Genomic DNA, 19,337 nt, shown 5'->3' with positions numbered 1-19,337 from the left:
TAACATTGCTATGTCTCAATGTCCTCAACTGTGAATGCTCTATTAAGTGGCAAAAGAAGAAAATCTGAATGGTCAATTAATGTATAAAAGAATGTTCCATCTCATTAAAAATCAGAAAAATGCAAACCAAATGATAGTATTTCATGCACATTCGAGCTGCATGAAAAGAATGTCTGATAACATCAGGTCTTGGCCAAGAGAAGGGGAACCAGAGTTCTTACATTTGCTAGCATGCAAATGGGCAAAAGGGCTTTGGTTTGGGATATACAGGAGGTTAGAATAGGAGGGTCGGGAGTGACAGAAATTCTTGCTTCTCTTCCAGTCTTCAGTTATGTCTCTCTGGGAGGAGGCATTCAAAGAAACTCTACAGCCAGCTCTGCTTAGCCCCTCTGATTAGCTCTTTGGTGTTGGCTAGTCCACAGAATGAGCGCATTTGTGCCCTCCTTTCAGAAACCTTGCAGGTACCCCTACAGGTGGGCTCTGAGTTGCTCAGACTGCTGAGGTTCTGAAATGCCCCTGGTCTACCAGCAATGTGTTGTCCATCTAGCTGCACTTCCCAGTCCAGGATGCTGATCTTGGACTCTGTGTCCCTTCTCAGTTGGTTATTAACTTTGAAGTGAAAAAAATGCATGCCATTTATATGCTATCTATCAAAGACCTAAAGCCCTAACAGTTTGCAATAGAAAAAAGTTAGAAACAATTGACCATTAAGAGAGTGGATAAACACATTGTGGTGTTAATCAGATGGAATAATAGACAGCAGTTATAAATTAATGAACAAATATGCGTGTGACAATACAGATGAATCTCAAAAACATAAACAGGAAAAAAAAGTTGCAAAAGAATATATATGGTATTATGTTGCTTCTATCAATGTCAGTCTTTGAAAACACATGTACACACAGGTGTTGCTTACAGATACAGGCTCATGAATAAAATAAGAAAATCAGTGCAGGAATATATGTAGCAACTTCACTGCACCAGCTACTTCTGAACAGAAAGGAAAGGGGACAGGATGGGATGAATGAGAGGGCAGGTTTGTTTCTATCTGTACACTTCCATTTCATTAAAAAAAAAGAGGGTTAGAAACAAGTGTGACAAAAAAGTGGCATCCAGTGATGCCTGGACAGAGTCTGCATATTATTTAGGCGTATTTGATACATTTTAAACACACATTTTTAAAATTCTCACATATGAATTTGTTCCATATCAAAGGTCATTTATGAAGTACCTGAAAAATGCCAGGAAATATTCCAAATCCCACTGATCACCTCCAACCAGTAGCCATCTGATGGAGGATTTTAGTGATGCTTTACTGGGCTGCAGCTCTTCCATAAGAAAGCAAAGACAGAGAGTGGGATAATTAGCCAATTTAAAGTTCTGTCAGGGCCTCTGGGAGCAGCTGCCAGTCATCTTTACTGTAAAGGAATAAGCACGAGCGTTGTCCCAGATCTAGAGACCCAGGTAGGCCATGAGTAGTGGGAAACTTGGTCCTGGACCTCATACCTCAGTGTGCCCTGTAGCCTCAGGCGAGCCCCTGACTGCCCGACATCACAGTACCAAGATGAGATGCACAGGAGGAATCTCATCTTGTTCCCTTCTCCCACTGAAACCCCATGAGGCTTCCCCAGGGTGGAGGCTGTGGAGTGACTCCGACATCTGGCCTCCTCCAGCCAAGCCCGAGGGAAAATGCAAAGCTGGACACAGCGCAGATGGGGATACCTCTGGCCGCCAGGACAGGAGGCTTCCAGAGCAAGGGTAGGAAGGGTGGCCAAGGAAACAGGAGGAATGACAGCATATGTGGCAACAGTACAGCAATTCTCAGGAAGAGAAGCAGCTCTAGAACTGGACTGCGCCATCCCCAGCCAGTCCCTTTTCCTTCCTGAGCTTCCATGTCCTCATGTTAAAAAGGGGAAGGAGGAAGTTACCTGTTGAACCCGCTGTGGTACCAATCCTCGCAGTCACTGCCTGGTCACAGGAGTGCAAAATCAAAGGTGTCTAGTGCAGCGTAAATGCACACAGTGGGAGAGGACAATCAAGCCCAATTCTGCCCCTGATTAACTGTGGGACCCTGAGCAAGTTATCTGAAACTTGTGCCTCAGTCTTTTTATCTGTAAAATGAGGATGGTTAAATTGCTGTTGGCAAAGTGCTTACAGCGGTGAGTGGCTCATGATGGACACTCCACAAGGATGAATTACAGTCGTCCGCTGGTATCCCTGGGGGACTGATTCTGGGAAACAACTCGGATACTAAAATTCAAGGATGCTCAGGTCCCTTCCAGGTGGCCCTGCATATGTGGCATCTGTGGATGTGGAGGGCCAAATGTGCTAGTAGTCATGGCAGAGAGAAGGACAGTATTTTGAAGTAACGCCTGTATATTTCTTTCTCACCAGTGTTTCCCTTTGGCCCTTCCACCACTGCATCTACACAAAGAGGCTAAGCCTTGGTTTTCTAGAGAGCAGACACAAGTAAGTAGAACAAGTAACTACATAATTGCTGTGCTTTTAAGAATCATGAGGGCCAGGCTTTCCAGGAAGACAGTGGCCATTATCAGTACTTCTTGAGCTTGATTTTTACAGACTGAGAGCCAAAGTCTGGAGGTTCAATCATAGAGTGGGAAGAATGAAAGAATGTATAACAAAGGAAGGCGAAGCATCTTCTTGTCTGGAAAGAAGGACCCAAGGGAGGAGGATGGAATGAGGGCAAAGCCAAGGGGTCAGATGCCACCACCCTGGCTTGAGTCAGCCTGGAGCTGGTGGAGGGGGCACTCAGAAAAATGGCCGTAGGTTTGGGAGATAACTCCTGAAAAGCTGAGTCACTTCCCAGAAGTGATCAGATTCCTGACTGCCCAAAAGGCTGGGATATCCCAACAGAGACAGAAACTTTAACAAGAACAACTGTTTTCAGCCATCAGCAAATATCGGGAGCCATGGAAGGAAAAGCAATGTTCTAAAGTAAGAGGACTTCCCTGTCTGCACATACCACTTTTGTTGTATTCATTTTGACCCTGTTACATGATTATTTGGATGACCTCAGATTAAGAAGTTAGTGAAAGGCATGAATGACAAAGCAGTCTCTCCGCGTAGCCCAGGACAAGCAGCCTCCCCAAATCATTGTCACAGTTCTGTCACCAGATGGCGAAAGTGCCTTTTCTAGCTGCCCAATTTATGAAAACCTGTTTCCAGCTCACACCCTTAGGGTGCATGTAGAGGCAAGTCACGAAGTCCCTTCCATTTATACAGTGTAGTCTTACTAGCTTCTGATAACCTGTAACTGTGTGATTTCAGAGCTGGAGGAAAATGCTGAAGTGATTCCTTTCAACTCTGCTTTTTATGGAGTGAAAACACACCCACAGGTCTGGTGACTTCTTGAGGCAGGTCTCTGCCTGAACTGAAGTCTGGTCATACCACAGGGCCAGTGATAGAAAATCTTCATTAATAAGTACTCAGAATCCACAGGCATCCTGGAGCGCAAGTGGCTCTGCCTGCACCTGTCAGCCCTCCTCACCACCTATAAGAAACCTGGAAAATGATGTCTTCCTTTCAGCAGTCACCTGGAACTAAACTTCGCCCCCGTCCTTGTTCAGGTTTCTTCCCTGAAACTGTCTTATCAAACTAGCACAGGACATGGCCAAATTCTCCCTCCAAACTTGACAAGCAGAAGGGCCCTTGCCACCTGGGGACTCTGGCCCTGCAGCCTGAGTCCCCGACCCCCTGAGGGCTGGCAGGTGCCCTGCCATGTGATGTCCCTTCATCAATCCAGGCAGGCACAGAAAGGCTCCCCACCTAGCTCCCTGCCCCTCTCTACTTTCTCCCTCAAAAAGAGAGCTAATTCTAATGTGAAGTGAAGTTGATCCACAAGCTACCGTCCAGCCTCCACCACAAGGATTATAGCAACAGAAACTAAGGACAGAGAGACGCTGCTGCCTGTGTCATTCAGAAAAGCATTTTTTTTCTGTTCTCTTTGTCTTTCCACTGTCTGAGAACAGATTTGCACACAAAGGGATTTAATTAATAACTGTCCCCAGAAGCTATCAGTTTCTGAGTCTCAGTAAGAAGACAACTCCACGTACCACACAATAGATTAAGAATACAGCAGCCTGACAATCTGAGGCAATATAGCTTTCTTCTCGGGCACCACAGACAACTTTTCCTTCTTTATGGCTTTAGCTTCAGGCAAGACCCTTGTCTACTAACATCTTTTAAATCCTCTCCTGAATAATTCCCTCACATTAATACAGATCAACAGGAACTTGCTAGGTCAATTATGCGGGGGAAAAACTAGTGGCAGGGTTTACACTACCTATTTACTTGGTTGCAAACAGCAGAACAGCTAGGAGGAGAATGAGAAAGACCTCCTTCTTTGCTGATGGTTCAGATCTGATGGGCAGTCTGGAATCTGCCAGCTTGCCTAACAGATACACAGTCAGAAAGGATGCAGCCAAACGTGCTGGCCGCCTGCACCCCCGCCTCTGCAAGGAGCCAAGGGGCTGTAGGGCCACCCGGAGCACCAGGGCCAGTGCAGGGAGCGGCTTCTCACTTCCCACCTGGGAAGCATGGGTGACGCTGAAATCTTTGTAGAATTATTTCGTAGATAATTGGCTCATTTATAGATTTCTAAATTAAGCCCATAAGAGAAAGAAAGTAATGTCAACTGCATCTGACCACCTGTTTGGGGAGAGAAGAAGGTTCTCTGACAAATTTTGAAAGATATTCTCTTCTTTAAAAACATTGGAAGATCAAAACCCTTTTGTTTTAGAATTAAAGAGTTACAGCTAAGTAATCCTTGGGAGAAAAACAGAGAGCTTAATTTTTACTTAATATATAAATGACTAAAATAATGTCTTCCTAAGAATAGACTTTTAAAAGACAAGTGTGACATGGGGATTAGTTCTCTCAGGGATGACAAATTCAAATTTCTTCAGGGACCAGTCAAGTAAGAAAATGAGGCCACGAACTAAGTGTGTAATAAGGAGTGGTGGGGACTGTGGCCAATGGGGGGAAATGTTAATACAATGAAACCACTATGCCTACTTCATACACACACTCACACTCACACACACACAGTCACATATACACTCACATGCACCCACACACACACACACCTACACCCACACTCACGCACACACACCCACACTCGCTCACACACTCTCACACACACACGCCCACACTCACACTCATACACACACCCACTCCCACACCTACTCTTTCACACACACTCTCCCACACTCACACACACCCACACTCACACATGCACCCACACACATGCTAACACATACAGCCACACATTCTCATACACCCATTCACACACACACTACACTCTCACTCACAATCTCACTCTCACTCACACCCAAACCTACACTCTCACACACTCTCACGCACCCACGCATACACCCACACTCACGCACCCACACGCTAACACACACTGACACACTTTCAAGCTTGCACCCACACCTCACACACACACGTTCACACACTCATGCACACACATGCACCCACACTCACATTCTCACACATGCAGGCCACACACACTCTCACACCCACACACACGCCACACACCCTCTCACACCCCCACACACATGCTCACACACATGCTCACACACTCATACCCACATATCCACTCTCACACGCACCCAGTCACACACTCACCCACACTCAAACACACCCTCACACACTCAAACCCCCACATCCACATCCACACACACATCCACACACCCCCCCACACCCATACATCCTCTTTTACACACACACACCCTCACACCCCCACACTCACAGACATACCCACACATCCACACTCACACCCACACACCCACTCACACACCCACCACTCATAAGAGTGTGGGTATGTAGGTGTGGGTGTCGCACACGCCCACACTCACACAAACTCTCTCACACACTCTCACACTTACACTCACAGTCTCACACCCACACTCACACACACTCATACACACTGTCTTACACACCCACACTCACACTGTCTCTCTCACACACACACACACCCAGAGGCCAGGGGAAAACAGAACTACACTGCTCCCGTTTGGCATTCTTTTATTTGAGACGGCAATGACAATGCCCACTACAAGCAGGAAGTGAAGATGACCAAAGGCACCCATCAGTCTGCCTTTGCCCAAAGCTGGCCGGGCTCCAGCAGCCCTGCTCGCACCCCCAACTGTAGAGTGACCCAAATGGATGCCCGTCTGGACACTGCCTGAAGTCAGGGTTTGCTTGTCTTGTTAAAGCTCCTTCAACACATCAGCTGCCAATTACCCAGAAAGTGCTGGACCACAGCCCGAGCCAGGAGTGGACAGGCACTGTGGGCTCCCATCACTGACCCTGAATCTCTTCTTGAAGCTAAGCCTATTCAAAAGTAGGCTGAAATTAGAACAGGACACCCACTGTGGTTTCTCCGTTTAATGAAGTCCCTTTCCATGGAGTTTTAAGCTCTGGTGGAGAAGACACAGCAGTGCTCACTCACACAGAAAGGGACTCTTTGCACCCAGACATACGGCGCAATGGTCCCTGAGATCTGACCATTAAATTATATCTGTCATCCCTTGCTGTTACCTAGAAGCAAGATAAGCTGATTTTCTTAACTTCCTGGAGGGCACTGGAAGCCCAGACATGAACTCTGCTACCAGTGGGAGGTTACCCTGAGCTGGGAGGCTGACATTAGAGCACAGTGTACCCCTCAGCTGCCTGTCTCTCTCTTGCTTCTCCTGCCCAGGCCACAGCAGCAGCCTTGTCAAAAGCCATATTCTTTTTCAACCTACCCACTCCTGACATTTGTGTGTGTGACGCAGCAAAAGCACAGCGAGTGGAGGTAGAGGCGCTCGGGGCAGTTCTGCCCCACGTGAGAAAGAAAGGTGAGCATCTGGCCACCTGCTGGCTCCCTGCACATCCCAGGCTCCCCACGGGTGGGGCTTGTGTCCCTCCATGTCCCCAGAGCATAGTTGTCAACAATGCCACAGTGTCACCAGGTGGGGAGGTTTAGCTCCTGGCATATCAAGAGGAATTAATAAGAATAGTGACTTACTTGAAATTAATTTTATTATACTTCATTTGTTTCAAGCTTTCTAAAACAAAAATATTGAGTTCTCTTTTTTAAAAGCATACAGAATTTGGAAGTAAAATATAAATAAGAATTGTTTTTAAAGCTAGATATGAGGAAAGCAAAGATACACACAGAAGGGCCAATCTGTTTGGTATGGTTGAAGGTACTATTTATTTCTGATTGGCCTATTGCCCTAAGGGTACAGACAGCAGTAGGAAAGGAATCTGATTTCCAAGCATTCTGACCTTCATTACAGGAAGGGTAGGAAAAATTGCCCATGGCTGAGTAGTGAGAACTTGGTGAGTGGCTGAGAACTTGGTGGTGGGCAGTTCTGACCAGCTGGGGGTGCCTTTGAAGTGTTCACCTACTTGATGATTTGGCCTAAGGCTGAGCTGGCTCCCAGTATCTGCTTTCTAAGAATATTTAAACTAAAGAGCTTCTGCACAGTGAAAGAATCTATCCACAGAGTAAACAGACAGTCTACAGAATGGGAGAAAATATTTGCAAACTATGCATCCAACAAAGGTCCACCATCTATAAGAAATTTAAACAAATCAGCAAGCAAATAACAAATAACTCCATTAAAAAATGGGCAAGAGACATGAACAGACACTTCTCAAAATTAGACAAACAAGTAGCCAACAAGCATATGCTAACATGCTCAACATCACTGATCATCAGATAAACACAAATCATAATCACAATGAGATACTATCTCACACCAGTCAGAATGGCTATTATTAAAAGGTCACAAAATAACAGATGCTTGTGAGGCTGCAGAGAAAAGGGAGCACTAATACACTGTTGGAGGGAATGTAAATTAGTTCAGCCACTGCAGAAAGTAGTTGTAGATTTCTCAAAGAACTTAAATCAGAGCTACCTATTACCCAGCAATCCTATTCCTGGGTATATACCCAAAGGAAAATAAATCCTTCTACCAAAATGACACATGCACTCCTATGTTCATTGCAGCACTACTCACAATAGCAAAGACATGGAATCAACCTAGGTGCCCATCAACGGTGGATTGGATAAATAAAATGTGGTACATATACACCGTGGAATACTACATAGTCATAAAAAAGAATGGAATGATGTCCTTTGCAGCAACATGGATGCAGTTGGGTACCACTACCCTAAGTGAATTAATGCAGGAACAGAAAACCAAATACCACATGTTTTCATTTATAAGTGGAAGCTAAACATTGGGCACTTATGTACACAAAGATGGGAACAATAGACACTGGAGACTATGAGAGGGGCGAGGGAGGTGGGCAAGGGTTGAAAAACTAACTGTTGCATACTATGTTCAGTACCTGAGTGATGTGATCATTCTTATCCCAAACCTCAGCATCACACTATATACCCAGGTAACAAATACCTTGCAAAAGTCTTCTGGGGGAAGGCAGGCAATGTTGCCCCCAGCTGAGCTCCACTGGTGTACAGCTTAGTAAACAGTTAAGTTTTATCCACTCCTTCTTGATTCTGTGACTTTGCTTCTGGGATCATTTTCCTTCTTCCTAAATTTCATCCTTTAGACTCTTATTTTAAAGTTCTTTTAGTAAATATTTTTTGGTGGTCAGCTCTCTATTGTATAAAGTATCTTTCTTTAGGCTCATTCCTGAAGGACAATTTTGTTGGATACATCAATCAGATTAACACTTGTTTCTCTCTTATTTAAAAATATTCTCCTACTGTGCTGTGTTTTCTGTTGATCAGATGTCTGCTGTAAGCCTACTCACTGTTATTCTGGAGGTAATGTCTTCTCTGGTTGCTCTGAACATCTTTATTTTGCCTTTGTTGTTCTGCAGTCTCTATAATATGGCTGGATGTGAATATATTTTTATTTATCTTTCTTTAGATTCATTGGGTTTCCTGAATGAGAAAATAGATGTCTTTCAACTAGAAAGTCTTGGAACTGCCATCTCTTGGAACTATCTTAATTTCTCCCATACTCTACAATCTCAGAATTCTAAGCAGAATTCTAAGCAGACTTTCAACTAGAAAGTCTTGGAACTGCCGTCTCTTGGAACTATCTAAATTTCTCCCATTCTCTACAATCTCAGAATTCTAAGCAGATGTGTGGTAGATCTTTTCACTCTATCCTCCATGTATCGAAACATCTCTTTCCTGTGTTCCATCTATATGTCTATGTTTCATACTAGTTAACTTCTTCAGATCTGTGTGCTGGTTTGCTAATTATATCTTAAACTGCATCTAGTCTACAACTGTTAATCCATCCCATTGAATATTAATTCCATGGGATTGATATCATTCATTAAATGTATCATTCACTTAAACAAGCGTTATCTGCTTCTTATTCAAAGCTGACTAGTATTGGGGATATATTTCTGTTCTTTACCCATGCACTTTATTCCAGCATTTTCTTTATATATATATATGTAAATAAGTATATATCAAATATACTCATTTTACATCCCAATATCTGGGTCTGATTCAACTGCTTTTGCCTCAGCTGATTCTTGCTCACATTGCCCTTCCTCTTGTGAGTACTTTTTATTTTGAGGTCACATTCCTTGGAACACTACTTGTGGGAATTTTTTGCAGCCTGGGTGAAGGGTGCCTTCACCCCGTGTGTGTCTGTTTAGATCAGATACCTGTTGATCCATTTAAAAACACATATTCCATTTGGACTTTGCAGACCACACAGGGAAGCATGAATTGGGCTCCACATCCATAAGAGGGTAAGCCTGCTACAGATGGCAATGACTCGGGGAAAACACAAACATTTCTTTCTCCTCTGGACAGAGCCAAGGCCCATTGAAAGATGTTTGCCTACATTGTCCCATTGCAGTACAGGCTCTTCGGTACCCTGGCTTTATAAGATAGATCCTGATCTGATTCTCTCTACTTGGGGACCTGAACTCTTCACATGCCACAACCCGGTAATGATTGGCCATGAGTGCCAAGGGCCCAGGCCCCAAGATCAAGAGATGCTCCCAGACAGCCACAACTTCAAGGCAGACTTTGCTCTATGGATTCCAACTCCACCTCTAGAAATTAATTTCTCTTATTTTCTTGCCACGTCAGCTGTGCTTTTAAAAATGGATATAGAATGCGAAATGACAGACAATGGAGACTCAGAAAGGTGTCAGGGATGGGGAGGGAGTAGATAATGAGAGATTATGTAATGGATGCAGTGTACATTATTTGGATGCAGTGTACATTATTCTGGTGATGACTACACTAGAAGCTCTTCCTTCACCACTATGCAGTGTATCCATGTAATAAAATTACACAGTACCCCATCAATTTATACAAATAACATTTTTCTTTTAAAAATATGTGTTTTATATGATATTCAGGATTTCAGGCATTTTGTTGAAGGTGAGTTGTCAGGCTATCCTCCATATTCCCAGGAAAGGAAGGAGAGGTCTCATGTTTAAAGCATCATCACTTTTGCTATTCTTGGATACTTGGAAATGTGCAGAGCCACCTGGCATTTTAATTTCTTTTCTTTTTTTCTTTATTTTATTTTATTATTATTATTATTTTTAGAGACAGGGTCTCACTATGTTGCACAGGCTGGTCTTAAACTCCTGGGCTCAAGTGATCCTCCCAGCTAGGCCTCCCAAACTGCCGGGATTATAGGCATGAGCCACTGTGCCTGGCCATGGAGTTTTAATTTTCAAGCTCTATGCTTTTCCACAGGCCTAAGGCTTCTGAGAGAACTCACAGGGCCCTCGGCAGAGGCCTGACATCATCCTTTTCCACAGATTTGAAAGGCAGTCTATGTCCTGGCCGCACCCCAGTGCCCGACAGAAATAGAATGAGAAGTATGATCCAGCTGGCAGGATCTCAGCCTTGGAACAGACAGGCAGTAAGAAGGATTTCCAGCTACGTGGTCAGAAAAGTACCATGAAGGATGGTCACAGGGTAGGTAGGCCTGGGTGGGAAGCCATATCCTTCATGCAAACTCACAGTTGTTACATTTGATACAAACTCTTTTCTTTTCCCTAGAACATCTGGCCCAGGATTCCTCTGTCATTTAAAAACAAGCCATCAACAACAGTGGAGTCTATTAATAATAATAGAGTGGCTTCTACTGTGTGCCCCCTTGACCCCCTGACCCAAGCTCTCACAGTGCCTCACACACCACAGTACTGCTGCCTGTCTCCTGGAGGGGGCCATTTACTTCCCGTCACATCTCCAGGATGCAGCCCAGGGCCTCACACACATGGTGTCCTAAATATTTTCGTATAAATGTAAGAATAATGTTTCTGTTGGGACTTATCAGATTTAGAGATATCATCTGAGGAGGTAATGTTTTATGGAAAAGCAGCTCCATGGAGCCAGTCCCTAATGATTGGAGGTTCTACAAGAGTCCTTCTAGAGACCAAAATCTGGACCAGGGCGTGGCCACCTCCCCATGAGCTGCACACTCTGCAAAACTTGTCCAAATATCCACATCAACTTTGTTCAGAGCTTTACAGGTTCAAATTGCTTTCACATACATCTTATTTACTTCTTATAATGGGAGAGGAATGCAGAATACTATCCACTTTTTTTTCTTTTCTTTTCTGTTTTTTAAGATGGGGTCTCATGCTGTTGTCCAGGCTGGAATGCAGTGGCCCAATCATGACTCACTGCAACCTCAAATTCTTGGGCTCAAGCCATTCTCCTGCCTCTGCCTCTCAAGTAGCTGGGTCTACAGGTGAGCACACCAACATGCCTGGCCTTTTTTTTTTTTTTTCAATTTGTTGTAGAGATGTGGCCTCACTATGTTGTCTAGACTGGGCTTGAACTCCTGGACTCAAATCATCTTCCCACCTCAGTCTCCCAAAGTGCTGGGATTACAGGGATGAGTCACCACACCAGGCCCCATTATCTTTTTTTTTTTTTTTAACCACTAGAAAACAAGGCTCTGAAAGTTGTCCAGGGAAGCACTGGATAAAACAGAACCCCATTCACCCCACCGTTCAGATGATAAGTACCCTGTCCTCAAATTCCCAGAAGCTGATTCTCCACCAAAACTGAAGAGGAAAGGACTGGAGAGCATGGGACCTGCTTTCCTAAACCTCCTCATGATATCAACTGCCTGTACGATTTTGGAGGGGGCACTAATTTTCTAAGGTGAATTTTCACTGCCTATGAACAAGAGGCTTTTCAAAGTCGTGTATTTATTTACAGGAGCATGGGTGAATCACACATCTGCAAGGGGGGTGTGGTCAGCTGGAAAACAAATGCCCTCCCAAAAGGGCAGCCCTGCCCAGCTCTGACAGATGGCTGCCATCTGGGAATCATTTCATTTTTGTAAGAATTAGGCAATCTGGGAATTTATATGAGCCTCCCGCTTGTCAAATACAGGCACTAGTAAACAAATGTTTTATATGCCATGAGCCAAATAGAATACCTCCTAGAACCAGATCTTCCTCTTGGGCCACCTGTTGCCCCACATGGGTCTGATAATCCCTGGAGTCCCACCTGCCTCTTGGGATCTAGTCTTCTTTTCACTGCCCCCTGGATTCATTCCCCCTTGCTCTCAGGGAAATCCTGGGACTAAGTGCTTTTAGTCCCATTACGACTCAAGACTTCATCCTTTGAAGGACACAGACATGATTTTGTTCATCAGATGGCCAAGTCAAATATGACAAATCCATGTAAATAAATGCTTAGCCAAGTGGATCAAGCATTTATTGGACATACATATGAGCAAGGTACTCTGGGCTTGTATAACTTTTCCTTTTTCCGGGTACCTGAAATGTTCTCAACCACACGCAAAATGCCACTTCATCATCATATGGTCACGAAGACACTATGCATCTTCAGAGTCCAACACGCTAGGATTCAAATCCTGTCTTCACCATTTACTAGCTCTATGACCTTGATCAAGCTATTTAACTTTTTCGGACCTTAGTTTTCTCTCCTTTAAAAATAAAGAAATTACCACCAACTCAGTCTGTTGTGTAAATTACTCCAGAAAAGCCAATATATAAAAAATATTGGCACTAGATAAATATTGATTCCCTTCTGCCCATTGTAAAAGGTTATGGTGTTAATTCCATCATACTTCACATCAGATATTGTATGGAGCATGCAAATAAGCAGTTTTTAAAGCTGTGTTTCCCCCACCTGAGTTAGGAACACATCTAAAGAGTCTAGATATGGCATATGACTCCCTCTTTAAAAAAAAAAAGTCACTGTTTAAATGGCTTTAGACACAAGGGTAGAAAATGAGAAGTAGAGAATTTACAAAATCTTACTCAGAACCAAAACAAACTCAGAGACAGCAACAGTACATGCATTAGCCTGACTTGCAGAAAAGAACACAGATTGACTCATTTTACTTAGTGAAGGTGGATAATAATAGCATTGTTTTTAGTTAAGTAACATCAGCCAAAAGAATATAAATACCATTAGACTGAAAAGTGTGAATAACCGTAGCTTTCTCTTTGCTGGCACTTTCTCATAATTGATATAGAGATCTATTTAGATGAAGGTTTTGATTCCAAATTTCATGTTCAAATTTTTTTAATTGATAAAAACCTAGAAATAAGATTTTGCAGTGGGGTTAATGGCAAGTCAGATACGGAGGCAGTCAGAGAGAATTTGGTTTAACTCAGTGGTCCCAAATCATTTCACCTCCAAGTACCCCTTCCTGTTATCTCTCTCTCAACAGTTCTTATGCTTTGAAAGACAGTCTAGTAAGTTCACTTATTAATAATTCATCTTCCCTTTTTCTTCAAAGACTTATACAATTGCCAATCAGAGCTCCTGATCGGCTATGATAACCAGTGTTGACACACTTTGCTGATATCAATCCTACCAAAAGCAAAGAAATGTGAAGATTTAGTTATCCTGTATGGCCCTATTTCAGAGTCATAAAAATTCCATTAGGTTTTATAAAACATGAAATAAGCTTGCAAACTCCCCTTTCCACCATCACAGTCCTCCAGGAGACCAAGATTCCCATGATGAAAACAACTTGTTTTGTTGAGCAAAATAGAATGATTTTTTTTCAATTAACACATTTCAAATGTGATTTGCTTCTGAACAAATCATGTGGCCATTGAGGCAAAATTTACAACTGCTCAATACAGCCCCTCTCCCTACCCTTAGTCACCTTTTCGTTTTCTGTGACACAAGGATCCATTCACATAAGTAATACAGGAACTCCTAAAGTAGCTCTCAGAATGCAATAGACACAGAATCAGAATGGTCAAGTTGAGCCCCTCAGTTAATGTTCATTGGCATACACTTCATCACCACTCACTCCGTGCCTTCGTCATAAGCACTGTTTTCCCATCATGTGTGCTGATGCATCCTCACACACCCCACTGTTACTACCTCGTTAGGTCTGTTTTAGGAAGTCAATTTTGGTCATTGACACTATGTTTTGGGCTAACCTGTGTGCTTCTACAATTCAAATTTTGAAGTCCTCACACCAGTAGCTAAGAATATGACTGTCTGGAGACAGGTCTTTAATGAGGTAATTAAGTTAAAATGAGGTCAGGCCCCAATCCAATATGAGTGTGTCCTTATAAGAAGAGGAGATGTGGACACAGACAGATGCAGAGGGAACACCATGAGAAAACCCAGGGAGAAGATGGACATCCGCAAGCCAAGGAGAGAGGCCTCAGAAGAAACCAGCCCTGCTGACACCTTGATCTTGGACTTCCAGATTACTTGGAAATATGGAAGTCTGGAAATCTTGGATTTCCAGATTTATTCCAAGACAACAAATTTCTGTTTAAATTACCCAGTCTGTGTTACTTTGCTCTGGCAGCCCTAGCAGACTAATATACTGTAGGAAGCAGAAAACAGTTAAAAATATCATTCCTTTACTGAAAAAAAAAATAAGCCAATAGACAAGTTTCCTTATTCAAAGTTGGATGCCTGCTGGTATAAGTTAAAGAAAAAAAGACACTTGGTATCATTTGAGAGGCAGTGGAGAAAATTCTACTATTAACTATGTTTTTATTTGGATGTACAAATTAAATTACAACCATCCCTGGAGGAATGAACACATTACCCTCATTATTATTAGCAGCTTAATGGTATTTTGTGGAGTCAATGAGATCTTTCACAAGTATCTAACTGAGATCAAACAGGCTGTAAGGAGAGGAAGTTTTAATGGGGTAAAAGAGTACAGAAAGAAGGGAAAAAACAAGTTTAGAATATGCAGAAAACTGAGTAGAGAAAGCAGCAACAAAACATGCCCAAAGAAAGAGAAGCCTATGAAGACAGGGAGAAACCGCACTCCTGCCGGAGCCAAATACCCTGCACATCACAAGCACAGGCAGGCTCTGGAGTTAATCTACTGCTCAAAGAGGGTCAAGCCTCCATCAATAACTAGTAATTTCCCCTCTCTCTCTGTCTCTGTCTCTCTCTCTCTCTCTCTCCCTCTCTGGAAGCAGAGAACAGACTGTTAAAGGATCTATGCATCTTGCAGGGACTGAGGCCCAAATAATCTCACTTTCACTTCCTTCCTTGCTAAAGTAAACAGTTCCAGGCATGACCCGACTGTACCACAATCTCCATTTGAATCACATTTTCTTCAGAGAAGTGCAAAGCTCTTCAGACAGAATGCTTTCCTTTTTCATTTTCCATGTACTTTGTGCTATGCACATTACAGACTACAATCTCTCTCTGAAACCCAGAATACCCAGAGCAGGCATGTTAACAATTTCTGTGCCCTGGTACTCAGCATCACGACAAATCTCCATTACTGCAACCCACAAAGTCCGTGGACTCACAACTAACCCTATACCATTCTACATTCATATTTTCAACATTCTTCAAAAAAAGCATTGCTTTCTCTTTTGTACATTGAAGGAAACAAAAATGGAGACAATAAATGGCGTGCACAAGGCCACAATAAATTAGCAGAATGCCTAGAAATGTTCCTGATACTAACAAAAATGAGCAAACATGCTCTAACACTATAAAATCTTTATGTAGTTGACATATTGTAAGAGCAAGCATATAATTAAAAATATGTAACAACTTTGCAACGTTCAAGCATGTGTGCATCCCAGCATCTAGTAATAAATGATGAAAGTTTAGAATGAAATGTCATTTGAAGATGGAAGATGCACTTAATATTCCAAAAATAGCTTTACTGGTATTTTAATTCTTCCTAAGATTGTAATCTTTCCAATTTCCCTTTTGTCAATATCATCTCCCATCCTCAGAGTTTGAAAACACATTCTACCTATGGACTACCAAACAGGTAGCAAAGAGGAAATTAAATGAGAGATCCCTCTCCTCCATAGACAAAAGCAGCTTCATGGCTGCTAGCATTTAGCATGAATTGTTAAGCCAGAAGTTTGAATTATTTCCTTTACCTGTGATCTCAGGTAGGTAAGTGGACACTGAAGTATTTGGGCTTACTAGATCAAAGTGCTACTAATTCCTCAGTTTACTTCTAAGGACAATTCCAGCAAATTACTATGAAACTATAAACAGTGCAAACAACAAAAGGAATTAATTAAAAACCAACGACTTATCTTTGACTTTAGAAGAGCCGATGATGTTACCAATTCAAAACTTAAGAGAATTGTTCTAGTGTTCTATGACCCTGCTCCAGGCCAAAATGGAAGGCCCCTCCTCTGGGCTCTTCTAGAACCCACAGGTTCCTTTACCTGGACACATTTGCCTGTGAACTTTTGTTCTGCACCCAAAACACCTGGAGAGATATCTACCAGACTCTCCCGTAGGCAGGAAGCATTTTGAGGGCAGGGTTTCTGATTTAGTTAATTTTGCATGGCCTGGGCGTGGTTCATATGAGTTGCTCATCCCAGTTGTCTTTCTCCAAAGGGCTGAAGTCAAATGTGAGTACTTAAGCAATGTATGCCTGGAGTTATATTTTGCTACCTGAGCCTAGGGAAAGCTGGCCCCTTATCTTACAGATAAGAGAAAAGAAACCCACAGGGCATATGTCTTTTGTTCCAGTCCTGCAGCTGGTTAGTGGTAAAGCCAGAATGAATAACCATGTTTCCTGACTCTAAATTCCAGCACTCTTTCCATACTTTGTACACTATATATAGATCTGTCCTTCCTGGCTTTGTACTTATATAACACTTGATAATTCATTGCCACAAGTCAGTAATTACATGGGCTTCACATCCTGGGAATTAGCAGATCTCACAGGCTAATTCCAGGAGGGGTATTCCAGCAGAATTCCTCCCTAAACCTTTGCTTTAGTAGCTGCACGTTCCATAACGCCCTCTGCAGGTGGGAAAAGGACAGCTATGGCCTGGTAAGTCAATGGGCTAAGTCCAGGCAGGCCATAGGTTGAGCCTACCTTGAGGTGTTTGGAATAACTGAACACCCGTGCAGGTCTCTCTCAGGCCCCTAGCCCACTGGCAGAGATTTTACCTGGAGCCTGTGCATGCATGCTGTGCAGCACCTTCACCCAAACTAAAGCCCCAGTGGAGCTGGGCTTTTGGTTCAAGTAGAGTATAAGGGTTAAAAACCTAAGCTATGGAGTAGAACTGCTTAGTTTGACATATGAATCTGTTTCTTAATAGCTGTTCTGCCTTCAACACATTATTTAAATATTCTGTGTCTGTTTCCTCTTCTCCATAACATGGAGACAATGGATAATAATCCACCTCCTAGCATGGTATGAGATTTAACTAACGTACATGAAAAACAGCGGGATCCTGACGCACAGTAGGCATTAGAGAGATGGCCGGTATTATTAACATTACTACTACTCATCTGAAACAAAACAATTTTTAACCATTAACTGCACTTGTTGGTTTCACCATCCACTATGATTTGGCACCCAGTGAGCAAATATTTTCTTTTTCTTTTAATTTTTAGAACATTTGCATGATACCCTAAACACATAATCTAGGGAAATGGCTTTTTATATGAATAGTCTCCCTTAATTAGCTATTAGTTGAAGAATATATCCCAAATGGTACCGTAAATTACCCTGTGTTTGAAAGCAGGTTAAGCATTTCACCGACAACATTCCCAAATTAGTAGCAGTACATTAATGTTGAAAGTCCCTCCGATACCTGTTGGGACCCTTCCCTTCAGTGCCATAGGCTTCATCCTCATGAAGCCCTTTTAAAGTGAACACCGAAGGAATCCCTATGGATTGGCCACAGTGCTCTGGGAAGGATTACCTCTGCCCTGAAAAAGAGAGGTCATGTCAAAGGGACGTGAGCACAGTGCTCTCCACCTCTCAGAACCAGAGAGCACCTCTTCTTCAAAGTTGGGGACCACAGAATCAAAGCTGTTCCACCCCTTCCTGGAAGGTGCAAAGTCGCCCGGCGGGCGTTCGCATCTTACCACGAACTCCTCCAAAGTCTGATAGGTCTTGCCCCGGAACTCGCAGTAGTTCTTCCTCTCCTTGCACTGCGGGCAGCACTGGCTCGTGTCGACGTGGATGCAGCGCGGGTGCAGCCTCGGGCACTCGGGCTGCGCGCACAGCGGCCCCTCCTCGGTGCACAGGCACGGGCAGGCCGAGGGGCCCGGCGCGAACTTCTCCCCGATCGCGTACACGAAGCCGCTCTCGTCCACGCAGCCCTTGCCACGGTAGTCCGGGTACACGTACTCCTCGGGTGGCTCGGGCGTGGGCGCGAGTTCCGGGCCAATCGCGTCCTGGGCGGCTGCGGCCAGGGCTTCCCCCTGCGGGGTGTCCCCGCGGGGCCGGACCTGCAGATCCCCGGCCTTGGCGCCCCCGCCCTGGGAGACCCAGGCCTGCTTCAGCTTGCTCCACGGCTCACGGCCGGCGAGCCCACGGCCGCTCTTGCTCTTCCAGTCCCGGCCGCTGCCGCCCTCGTCCCTCGCCGGGCGCCCGAGCTCGTTCACCCGCCCCGGGCCGTCCCGAGAGGCGTGCTCACGCTTCTCCTGGCCCGGCTGCTCTGGTGCCTGGGCCAGCTTCTCCAGCGGGATGCTCGGACTGCACAGAGCCACCATCAGGCAGCAGGTGACCAGGAGGGAACTGGAGAGCGCGCCAACTGCCATCGCAGTGGAGCTGGGCATCCCCTACCACGTCCCGGCGGGCGGGCGGGCGGGGAGCGCGGCCGAGGGGCGAGTCGCATTCACAGCCCGGGGGCGCGCCGCCGCCAGCCGGGAGCCGCCGTCCCTGCGGAGAGAACAGCAGTACAACTGAGCCCCGCGGCCCGCGCGCGCCCCGGCCCGCCGCGGCCCCCACCCGGGCTCCGGCATAGCTCTAGATGAACGAGCTGGGCGACGGGGGCGGGGGCAGCATGCCCAGCGTCGGTGCACGGCCGGGGTTCTTAGACATCACAAATTGTGGAGCGATACATTGGAAGCGAAATCCAAGAACGACACCGGCCGGCAT

The 19,337-nt window shown here is 44.5% G+C and overlaps 1 protein-coding gene across 4 annotated transcripts in view; it reads right to left on the bottom strand.

Annotated features, from left to right (window-relative positions):
* VWC2 (von Willebrand factor C domain containing 2) overlaps nucleotides 1–19,118 on the bottom strand; it is a 148,421-nt gene extending 129,303 nt beyond the window's left edge. For 2 of the 4 annotated variants that reach the window (XR_001719267.4, XM_009442801.5), the window contains exon 1: nucleotides 18,320–19,118. Coding sequence is in view for 3 of the 4 variants with exons in the window: in XM_009442801.5 (XP_009441076.1) it covers nucleotides 18,320–19,015 (696 nt within the window). In the remaining variant the exon portion in view is untranslated. The remainder of the gene's footprint in view (nucleotides 1–18,319) is intronic. The other 2 variants (XM_054687528.2, XM_009442788.5) reach the window with 2 other exon arrangements.
* Between the last annotated feature and the right edge of the window lie 219 nt (nucleotides 19,119–19,337).

This window comes from Pan troglodytes, chromosome 6 (genome assembly GCF_028858775.2).
Source record: "Pan troglodytes isolate AG18354 chromosome 6, NHGRI_mPanTro3-v2.0_pri, whole genome shotgun sequence".
NCBI lineage: Eukaryota > Metazoa > Chordata > Mammalia > Primates > Hominidae > Pan > Pan troglodytes.
Note: the sequence above shows the minus strand (reverse complement) of the source record. Positions and strands in the feature narration are given on the sequence as shown.